This window comes from Hippoglossus hippoglossus, chromosome 17 (assembly GCF_009819705.1).
Source record: "Hippoglossus hippoglossus isolate fHipHip1 chromosome 17, fHipHip1.pri, whole genome shotgun sequence".
Lineage (NCBI taxonomy): Eukaryota > Metazoa > Chordata > Actinopteri > Pleuronectiformes > Pleuronectidae > Hippoglossus > Hippoglossus hippoglossus.
In genome coordinates, this window is record NC_047167.1 from 17,540,561 (window position 1) to 17,552,067 (window position 11,507).

Sequence of the window (11,507 nt, forward strand, 5' to 3'; positions counted from 1 at the left end):
GTGAGCAATGGCAACTAACCTGAATCATAACCAGTATATCAATACCATGCTTTTAAAGGAGCCCAACTAATTGCTTTTGGCGTTTTTAAATCTATTATATATCAATAAAATATAAAACTACATAACTACCATCTCCCCACAATAAATCTCAACTCTCCATCTCATCTGCTGCATTGCCATGTACTGTATTTTCACAGTTGATTGTACACACTCTTGCAGACACCAGTATGACCCGATGGCTGGACCAGGACACGACCTTGATCTTTGCTACGTAAGAGCCGACTGGGACATGAAGAAAATGGTGGTGGATCATCGATCTCGTCAAATTCAGTGAATGTGTCGATCATCATTATGACAGTGGTTCGACCTGTGTTTAATGTACATGGGACCTTATTGATGATAGATTTTCACTCAAATTTTCAGGGACTTAAAAGGAAAAAAGCTTTAGTATGTTTGAAGATAATCTCTGAAAATGACCTGACAGAAAGCCTGTCTGTGTTCCATTCCTTATAAAAAGTTTTCCATAGTTTGAATTGACATAATTGGTTAAGTGGATGCAGTTCTAGAAACGTATATATCAGACTAATAAATGTAATGTAGCTTCTAAGTGTTTCTTAGTGAGTATAAAGTGAATCTTCAGTTGTTGCAGTTATAGTAATTTTGTCCTAACATGAGCATTGTATGAACAATCACAGTCATTTTACTTAATCTGCTGTCTGATGATTGTTCTCCAGTTTTTTAGTTTCTCCTATACTCTGTGACATTGCTGAAAATGTGAGTTACCTTTTAGAGTGGTGAATAAAAGTTTGTCTTGATGGTGATTACACAACAATAAACCATATAAAAAGGACACAGCCTTTCTTCTATTTTACAGTAAAGAATATTTTCATTTAACTTTTATATACAGATATCTTAAGACATTTTAACATGCGACTAATGGTGCTCACAACCAGGATTTCTGTTCATACATGTAGCGTCAACTCAGCTGAACTAATATGAACTGAGATACTTTCATCTCCCACTTTCAGTTCGGGAGGCAGACACCATCTGTACGTTTAAGAGTAGGCTTAAAACCTTCCTTTTTGATAAAGCTTATAGTTAGAGCTGGTCCAGGCTTGTCCTAGACCTGCTCTTAGTTAGGCTGCTATAGGTCTAGAAGGTCGGGGGACACATGCCACACGGAGCTTCTCTTTCCAGCTTCTCCTTCCTCTTCTCAATCGTTATCACATCAAAGGAATTCATATCCCATCAATACATGTTACTGACTTGACTTCTTCCCCGGAGTCCCTTTGCCTTATCGTCCGCAGATCCAGGGCCGCGGCTGTGGCCACATCATGGATTAGGATCTGTGGATCACGTATCAGAGGTCGTAATGGTGGATCCAGTATGGCGGATTCTGCATCGTGATAATAAAGGCAGATCCTTTATCGTGTTGGCATCAGATACTGGTAGTGGACCACGACCGAGGTGGCAGCTGATGATGGATCCTAATGGCGGCAGTGGACAATGACTGTGGACTATAGTGGCATCCGATCTTGATGGTGGATCATGATCTTGCTGGCTGCTGACCATGGACTATGATTGCAGCAGGACTGCTCGATACATAGTATTTCTCCTCAGACACTTGACCATTAATGACATTAATCCACCAATTCACTGACCTTCAGTTATACTTCAAAATGTTTACCCTAATCAATGCTGCTAAAACCTTTATCTTGATGTTCTCCTTTACACTTGACATCCATTGCACTTCTGTCCGTCCTGGGAGAGGGATCCCTCACATGTGGCTCTCTCTGAGGTTTCTACGTTCTTTTTTTTCCCTGTTAAAAGGGTTTTTAAGTAGTTTTTCCTTACTCTTGTTGAGGGTTAAGGGCAGAGGATGTCACACCATGTTAAAGCCCTATGAGACAAATTGTGATTTGTGAATATGGGCTATACAAATAAAATTTGATTGATTGATTGATTGATTGTTTGACCATCAATACCTAGTTTTAATACTATAATTGTAATATTTGTGTTGATACATGAAACTTACTCTTGAATATTTTCAGTCCTGACTGATCTTAGAAGACAAATGGGATTTTTTACAATACATCTAATAATTATAATACTTTTAAAGCAAAGACAAATAAACCTTTACTTATAAAACCAATGTTATATCATTTTATCTGTGCATTAAAATGTTTCATGCAATAATCCTCTGAAATATGGAGATTTACACTTTTCATGACTTTTACTGGTGGGTTATAATGAGTGAGTAAACAACCAATCATAGCCAAGGATTCTGTTTTACGTCACGTCCTGATAACAAGAAGAGACTAAGTCGGCTTCAAAATAAATGTCCTTACATTTTAAATTAAAAAAAGAAAACTCAGTAGACTCACTCGTGATCTGAAATGGCCAATTCTGGAATAAGGTTTAATTTAATAATAATCCTACATACTTTTTTTTATGTCGATTGAATGTCGAAACCGCCAGTTATAGATAAATATAATGAAATAAATGTTTATTTTGAAAACCGTATCCGGAAGAAATCTGGTTAAACTTTACTCCGGTATGGAGAGTGTGTGTGGAGGAGTTTGTTCAGGTGTGTGTAGCTGAGTGTGTCGGGGATTGTATGTGTGTGTTTGAGTGTGTGAAGACAGACTCCGCAGGTTCGAGTAGAAACAGCAGGAATCCGCAGGTGAGTGTTCGTGGATTTAAGTATTTACTCTTATTTCAGCTTGTTTACGTCAGTTACGTAAAGTCCGAGTGGAAACTGCTGCTTCAACAGGTGACATCACTTCAGACCTGCGAGTAACTTACGTCTGAAATCAAATGACGAGGCATCGACTCTCGTCAAAGACATTTTAGTTGATGTTAGTTGAAACTCTTAAACTTTGTTCAGAGGTTTAAGCAGTTTTCACAGAGTTTGAACCAGTACCTGATGATCCTGTAGAACCTGTTTACTCCTTCACGTGTGTTTTTAAATAGATCCTGAAAAGTCACTGATACGCATCAGGTTTGTCTGTAGCTTCACTTCATGTTTGAAAGAATCAGCTCCAGAAAGAGCCGCAGGATTCAAGTGGTTCAGCACTACTTCTTACTCTCTGTCAGAAATACTGACTTAAATACACAAAACTAAAATACACCTGACGAGTGTCTCTGGTTTTGGTGAAACAAGACAAACCTGACTGCAAACATGAATCACTATGGTTTCATTTAGCTACCAGCTGTTACCTATGAGTTTAATAATAATACTACACTTTATTTATACAGCACCGTTCAGAAGACAGTTACAAGGTGCTTTACAATTTGAAAATTCAAAAATAAGAAACCCTTCTCAAAGCAATTTGAAGAGAAAGAAGCAATAGAGCACAGATACAAAAAAGTTAGAGATGAGGAAATATAATAAAAAAAATCATCAATGGATTAAAATACAGGATAAGAACTGAACTTGGAGAAAGCGCACCTATAAAAATCTGAATCAGAAAGTATTTATTGCCAAGTAGGTTTACACCTACCTGGAATTTGCCTTGGTATATAGGTGCATACAATGAACATAAAACACAACAAGTTTTGATATTTTGATAAATGAGACTATAAGAGGGAGCTGAGAAGTAGTTTCAGGTGGTAATTTCTTTTGATTGATTTTTATTAAATTTTTTCAAACTAGGGAGACTCCTCCCCAGAAATATTTACTTCCAGCTGCCAGTTCAGAAAACACACATAGAGCTAATCAACCAAAACCATCCAGGAGTCCACACTGGTATTAATATAAGATAATATCAAGAGCATTATTACTTTATCTATTTAAAAATGTATTAAATATATTGAAACATACTGGCTTTGGTTACTGTCATATATTTGCCTCAGCTTAACTTCTGATGATGAAGCCGAGTTTATTCTAAATATTGGTTTCAACTAAAGAAACACAAAACTCAAATATTTATTTTCGTTAGAGAAAAAAAAAACAGGGCACAGGTTTTTCACAAATGTCACCAAACAGGAGTAAATAGAACCAGACCAATATGGATTTTTGATGGGCAGGGCCAACATTTCGGCACATAAAGATATAAACTCTGGTACCAATATTTCTGTGTAGCTATACTCATCAATAGAATGGAATATCATGAGAGTTGCACATAGATGATGTTGCTCTCACACATCCCAGTAACCCCACTGCCTCCTCTGCTTGTTTATGTCCTTTCACAGAGATGTGGTGGTTGCTGTGGGTGCTCGGCGCCTTGCTGGCTCTCTTCTGCAGCCTGGATGTGTGGTACTTCCTCCGAGCGGCGGCGGTGATCACCCGGGCCTGGTTCCAGTCTCCGGTCTGGGACGTCACAGCAGAGCAGGTCCTGTCAGGCCGGGTCACTCCCCATGACATCGACATGTGCCACATGAACAATGCTCGTTACCTCCGCGAGTGCGACTTCGCCCGCTTCTCTCTCTACACACGCAACGGCGTGTTCAAGGCCGTGCGAGCCCTCAGAGCTTCGATGGTGGTGGGGGCCACCACCATTCGCTACCGAAGAGCTCTGTGTATAGGTGAGGGCTACGAGCTGCGCAGTCGGATCGTTACTTGGGACGACAAAGCCTTTTTCCTGGAGCAGAGATTTGTGTCAAAGAAAGACGGCCTGGTGTGTGCTGTCATGTACTGCAAGCAGAGTGTGATCCGCTGCAGCCCGGACAAGATCATGCAGCATCTTTGCAAGAGGAAGGTAGGAGAGGAGGCCACAATACAAATGCAAATTGAACACTGGTAATGTTTTAATGAATCCTTTGCTCATTGAAGGACGTTTGCTCGTTGCAGGTGGAGTGCCCTGAGTTTCCAGAGGATCTGCAACACTGGGTCAACTTCATCTCAGCCAGCAGCCAGGCCCTCAGGGCGGAGAGCGGACTGGAGGAGAAGAACAAATAAAGCTGTGAACAGGCAGAGATTAAGATTGGAGTTTTGTGGGGCAGCTTATAAACAGGATTCAAAGTCTTCTGAGAGAAATATTTGCTGCTGTTGGCTACTTGACTGTAACACGCTTGTGCCTACTTCACTCTTGATATAGAGCTTGACATAGACGCCAACACTAAAGGAAAACGAGATACCTCAAAAGAGAAGTAACATGATTATATGTTTTCATGTACCATATTAGCATTAAAAGCCATACAAGCATTAAAACTATTTTGAACTCCTATTAATGCACGTTTCTTACCTCACTATACATTTAGGTGCACATCTGTGCAGACATCCTCACCCACTTTCAGTGAGAAACAAGACAGGTTTAGATTGAAGTTTTTTCTGTACAGCAAAATAAATAACAGTTTTTACAAATCAGAAATTGATGCAATACAGTCATTGTGAATTTTTACAAAATAAAGTTGAAGAGTAACTCTTCAACTTTAGTCACTCTAATGGAATGTGCCATGTAGAAACCAGGTGTACAGCAATTTATCTTTTAAACCGATTCTACAAGAGAAATAAAAGGCATCACATTAACAGTAGCTTAAGAGTAAATGAACAGTGAGCTATAATATTACATTGGCAGTGAATTAGGTTGAATATAGCTATCAGTATTTTCCTGGTAACTGGTATAAAGAAAGGCCGACACTTTCAGCCACCGGCAGGATGAATACTACAGACTGAGCTGTGCACGTACTCTACGTATAAAACTTCACTTTTATTGTGCCTTTGTGTAACTATCCCAGTTGCTATTTGTCCAAACTCAAGCTGTCACTGATGCATCATGGGGATGTGATGTATTCAGTCAAAACAAATCCATCACCCACACTGAAGTTCATTCGTTCATTCATTGCAATTAATCAAATACAGAACGGACAAAATCTATCCAGCTGATTCTTATATTTTTATTTTTTATAGATTCTGTGAATAATTTATGTTTTGTTGAGCCCTGTCAAAAGGAGAATATCTGTCAGTTTTGGACAGACAATAAAAGTATATCTGTCCGTCTCTGTCTGTTTGTCTGTCTCTGTCTATCTATCTATCTATCTATCTGCCTGTCTGCCTACAGTGCCACCCAGTGGCTGACAAATGCAGGGAAACTAAATAAAATAAGATCTTTAGAATTTTGCGAGTATTAATATCTATTAATATCAAATACATACATAACTATTTTATAAATACCAGCCACTGAGAATATACCAACCAATAATAATAATAGTTATAATTAAGATGAGGATGAGGATGATGATGACTTCGTAACCATGCCGACACGGCAACCAATGAGATTTCAAGTCGTCACCGAGCACCCGGAAGTCGCGTAGACTCGTTCTACCGGTTTCTTCAAGTTGCAGCAGCATCGCATCTCATGGTCGCTGTGAGTCCGGGGCGCACGGTAGGTTTCACAGCCACGTAAACACACCCTGTCGTGTCCGCGGCCAGCGCCTGAATTCCCCGGGTCGATAGAACCAGAATACGTGAACCCGGACGTGGTTCCGCCGAGGCCACGGGTCTGCTCGCAGCTAGCGGCTAAGCTAGCAGATTTGTCTGTGACAGCAGGTTGAATGGAGCAGCGTTAGCTCCACAGTCCTCAAGGTTGAAGTGAATCGTTACACAAGGCTGATGCTTCCGGGGTTTTTACCCATAATATTCGGTTTGGGGGCGAATCCTCGTGTTTTTATTCGCATCTACGTAGTCATTGATTTATTGATTTCATATTTTTAAATGAATTTAGAAACAGAATTGCTCTAAGTGAGGAGTTCCTATGACAAGGCAAAGTAAAGTTCATTTAGGATAACCAGGGGATGTAAAGTGATCTACATAAGATATACATGGGATTAACATAATGGATGGATTACTGAATGGGCCTCAGTTGTTATGACACACAAAGATAAAGTTTGTAATACAACCACAGAGAGACACAGAAAATACTATTAGGAGATGCTTAATACCAACTACAGAAATATGCAAATGACTTTAGAGAGGCTGCATAACATGAAGAGACAGACAAAGGATTGAAAGATGGACAACATTACCTCACAGTGAAGCAGAAAATGTCCATAAAGAGACACCAACCTGCTGCCAAATGATTACAGAGAGATGCAAGAACAAGATCTCACAAGGAGAAACAAAACAACTGCAAACAACATGGCTGCACTGTTTGTAGTCACTGTGTCCTGCTCCAGGAACGTGAGGGTGTCATTATGTCATAATAGGCAAACAAATAAAATCAGAGCTGGATTCCAAGACACAGCCACAACTCCAGCTTGATCAGGTCCTCAGCATCTGAGGATAAAGAAAATCAAAAGCATATCAATCAGTCTATTAAGTATATACTGTTATAAATCATTGATTTGTTGAATGCACCTACTCAAAGTTTATATTTTGACCAAAGTGCTGTTTATAGTTTATATCGCTCTTGTTTCAGAGAGATGATGCTGCTGGTGTTTGGAGCCCTCCTCCTGCTCTTCTGTACTCTGGATGTATGGTACTTCCTGCGCGGGGTCAAGGTCTTTATCCAGGCATGGTTCCAGCCCAGAATATGGGACATTCTAGCAGAGCAAAGCATCGATGGCATGGTCCTTCCGCATGACTTGGACTACATGGGCCACATGAACAACTCTCGATACCTGAGGGAGTGTGACTTTGCTCGCTTTCACCATTACATGCGAAATGGGCTGTTCATGGCCTCATGCAGGTTGGGGGCCAAAATGGTGGTAGGGGCTTCCACCATCCGGTACCGGCGCTCCTTGGCCTTCCGCGAGGCTTTTGAGATTCGGACCAAAGTATTGGGATGGGACGAGAAGGCCTTTTACTTGGAGCAGCGCTTTGTGTCCAAGAAAGATGGCTTTGTATCTGCGGTCATGCTCTGCAGGCAGAATGTGGTGCGCTGCAGCCCAGAGAGCATTATAGAATTTGTATGCAAAAGGAAGGTGAGTAATGGCAGAAGATGGAGTAAAGTATCAGTAAACAGCTGTAGTTCTGCAACTAACAATATTTGTCTTAAATACGTTTGTTTGGTCTTTTACAGAAGTTTCCAAAATAGAGAGTGGGCCTTCATATGGGGGGTCAAACACATGCAGGGAAGGTTCAATGGATGGAAGTGAAAAATAACTGTAGTTATGACATTAGTTAGTAAAAGGAGAGAACAGTCGTTTAGAATTTTACTGTTTTTCCCACTTTCACAAAGTCAGAAACCAGTAAAGGCCCGAGGACAGACTTTATGTATTTGGTGTGTAGTCTGATGCATTTTTCACATTTAGGAACCCAGGACTTGGGAAATCAATACAGCTCTAGTTTGGTCAACAAAATGTCAAAATGTTTGTTTATTAAGCCAAAAGCTGACGTCTTTAAATTAAAGCCGGACCCAGATAGAAAGCCGATACAATACCAATATTAGGAAGTAAAGTTTTTCCAATACTGATACATTTGCTGATAAATATATTAAAAAAAGAAATTGGCAATTATTCCTATTCCTATTATAAGACAAAGAAACGTAATCAAGGCTTGATATTTCACAGTTTAATGAAGAAAATAAACATGATTTGTTTAAAGTAAAATGTAAACATAAATGCACTTCTGTTCTGAATTGTTACCCTATAAAATTACAGTTTTCATATCAGTAAACATAAACATGGATACCGATATGTCTGTGAAGGGCTAATATATGGATCAGACTCTACTGTAAATGTGCTGTTTGATTTACGATCACTGAAGATTAAGAAAAACATCCTTAAAACTGAAAAGGCTCTGCATCTTTCCATGAAAATCTAATTGTTGCCATTAAGTGTGCAAACGATAGACTTTGTCTTCAGTCTCGATCAGCACTCAGCTAACGTTTCTGTGTGTGTGTGTGTGCAGATCGAGTGTCCCAAGTTTCCAGAGGACCTCCAACACTGGATCAGCTTCATTACAGCCAGCAGCCAGGCCCTGAGAGCGGAGAGCGGACTGGAGGATAAGAACAAGTGAAGCCACACCATGACACCATCACACATCATGAGTGTAGACACACATATCATTTGCATTGCACGCACACATATACAGTAAACATCCATACACACATGCACACACACAGTTACACATTATAGACAGTTTTACTTGACTTATAAGATTCCACTGATTTGTTCTGGGTCAATCCTACCTGCTGTGTATTTTTGTAGGAAGTGAACCAAACACAAAACTGCTGAATATGAAAACTTGAACTGTAGGTTTTACATGTTTTAAAATGCACGTACGCACTGGGATCATAATTGAAGTTTCTCTCTGAGAAAAGGGAAACGATAGCTTTATCCTTGCAGCTTATTCAGTAGTTGACTGTGAGTAGACTGGCTTTAGAAATCGTCATTCTCATTTAGCAAACTCCTCTAACGTCAGATAAAGCATGTAGAGGAAAAGTTAATCTTCCACTGACATAGATGCATGTTTCGAAACAACCAGAATATATTTTTTGTGCCTGTTCCTCTCCATTAGTCGTAGTCTGCAGTTATGATTTCAGAGAATTATACCTTTTTATGAAAAACATACAGTATGCGTGAAGAAATGCTTGAATAGACATAATGTAACAGCAACTAGTTTTAATCTCCCCGTCAGCACTTTGCACAAGATAATACAGGTGAGTAAACAAACTGTCTCTTTCCGTGTCAAATCCTCACACTTTTGGGCAGATCACAGAAACGTATGGATCTTTTTCAGATCTAAACTAAGAAAGATATGAGCTAACGGATTCCAAACTTTTTGCATTCGCACCTGCATCATAGCGGACATTTAGGCTAAAGACATGGTGTAATTGACACCAGTCGAATTTATAAGTCGGGGGTACGGACACTTGGATGACACAACAGAAAAGTGTTCTGTGGACTCAAACAGTTCACCCACCCCTCCATCGGCATAGTGGTGAGTAGACAGAGTGAATTTTCATCTTTGAGTGAACTATTCCTTTAAGTCATATCTCCCTTTAAAATAGGTCATAGGTTTGGTTCTCTCGTTTCATGGCTCTTTTCCAGCTCCATATTTATCTTAACATGTCCACAATATAAATACTAGCAATATTATGAGTAATTCTAACAATTAAAGTTGAATTGTAAAAAAAAATTATAAAGTCATCAAGACGTCCTGAAAGTTTGAGTTTTGAGTCGTTGCAGAGATATCGTTACTTTTCTGAAGTTACATTAACTCCTCACAATGTGTTGAACAGCAGTTAGTGATCCGTGCATGCTCAGGCACATGTGTGATGAAGCAGCCCCAAAGTGTGAGGATTTGACACAGAATGACTTGAGAGGGAATCTTGTTTTATTTTGTTTCTGGAGGGATCCTTTTACCAGTTCATTTTTGTTCCTTGACCAAATTTGTAATCCATGCATTTAGAGCACGGGATTCCTGATTTTGAGTTCTGTTTGATTTTAGGAGAACGTGTGTGTGATCCAGATTGATAGGCGTGACAAACAATTGTTGATATTGTATGAGGTTGCTGCCAACTTTTCCAAACTTGCGACGCACAATAAACACTGAATGTTTGGATGATGCTTGGTTTTTATTGAGGCAGCCTTATGACAATCTGGAACCTTTTCCTTTTATGCATCAAAGCTTAAGTTTGTGACCAAAGTAATGTATTGTTCTGTATGAAGAGGAAACTGAATTCATTTTTAAAGATGCACTGTCTAACCTTTTATTTATGTTGCCCATGCACAATACTCATATGTAATTCCTTTAAATTTGAAGAAAAGTGTTGTCCTTTTTGTTTTCCACTCATTATTTATGATTTACTGAAATGGATACACTGTACCAGAATACATTTATTGTGTTTGTCAATTATTTAATAGCATTTTTAATAAAAAATGCATTGGAAACAGTTTTACTGTGTGGGTTTGCTTTAGTAGAAGTGCTTGTTTTTTAGCATTCACCTGAGCTACTGATGTATTGTTGATTTTTGGTCCTATTGAAAATTGGTCTGCAGGAAAATAACTATTTTGATATTTAATTAAGTGATTTTTCAAGCAGAAAGGCTTTCTGTCCCTCACAATGAAGATATCCAACTTGAACCTGTTAAATATTAATGTAAAGTATTTTTTTACAGTTGGTCGGATAAAACAAGACATTTGAGGATGTTACCTTCAACTTTTAGAAACTAAATAATTTCTCAGTAATTGAGAAAGTGCAGAGTGCACTGACAACTATAGCTGTTATTACAGCACATACACACTGCTGGAAAGAAACTGCTACTAGGTATTATACTCTTTTTACTCATTTCATTTGATGCTATTTTATAATTCACTACATTACTTTTTACTCCAATCAGTTGTATTTACCATTTTCGTTTACTGTGTCTTTATATCATATTATTTAATTAAACGTTTTATTATTATATATTATTTTGATATTTTGTGTTATTTAAAAATAAAGCTACTACTCAGCTACCATTTCCAGTCATTCGTTTTACTTTGGTTAGGGTTATTTTAGGCTACTTAATACTTGTACTTCACTAAATAACCTTTCTCTCAAATTTTGAGAGAAAATTTCTGGAAGGAGCCTTGAAGTCATACTTTTGTAACTCGTTTCCACGGTCACATTTCATAAATCT

The 11,507-nt window shown here is 38.8% G+C and overlaps 3 protein-coding genes across 10 annotated transcripts in view; all 3 read left to right on the forward strand.

Annotated features, from left to right (window-relative positions):
• The window catches only part of LOC117778419, an 18,551-nt gene extending 17,708 nt beyond the window's left edge, over positions 1-843 (forward strand). For 2 of the 3 annotated variants that reach the window (XM_034613950.1, XM_034613951.1), the window contains one exon: positions 220-839. In XM_034613950.1, the coding sequence (XP_034469841.1) occupies positions 220-334 (115 nt within the window). In that variant the 3' untranslated portion in view covers positions 335-839. Of the gene's footprint in view, positions 1-219 lie in introns of all 3 variants that reach the window. The other variant, XM_034613952.1, reaches the window with a different exon arrangement.
• Positions 1-5,818, forward strand: part of LOC117778426 (protein THEM6-like) — a 27,517-nt gene extending 21,699 nt beyond the window's left edge. For 5 of the 6 annotated variants that reach the window (XM_034613970.1, XM_034613972.1, XM_034613969.1 and 2 more), the window contains exons 2-4: positions 2,642-2,683; positions 4,195-4,700; positions 4,793-5,818. In XM_034613970.1, coding sequence (XP_034469861.1) covers positions 4,197-4,700; positions 4,793-4,900 — 612 coding nt within the window. In that variant the 5' untranslated portion in view covers positions 2,642-2,683; positions 4,195-4,196 and the 3' untranslated portion in view covers positions 4,901-5,818. Of the gene's footprint in view, positions 1-2,540; positions 2,684-4,194; positions 4,701-4,792 lie in introns of those variants that run through there. The other variant, XM_034613967.1, reaches the window with a different exon arrangement.
• Positions 5,819-6,229: 411 nt separating this feature from the next.
• On the forward strand, positions 6,230-9,360 carry LOC117778428 (protein THEM6-like). Its single transcript, XM_034613973.1, has 3 exons — positions 6,230-6,326; positions 7,359-7,863; positions 8,792-9,360. The coding sequence occupies exons 2-3, from the start codon at positions 7,363-7,365 to the stop codon at positions 8,897-8,899; spliced, it is 609 nt and encodes a 202-aa protein (XP_034469864.1). The 5' UTR covers positions 6,230-6,326; positions 7,359-7,362; the 3' UTR covers positions 8,900-9,360.
• Positions 9,361-11,507: the final 2,147 nt, after the last annotated feature.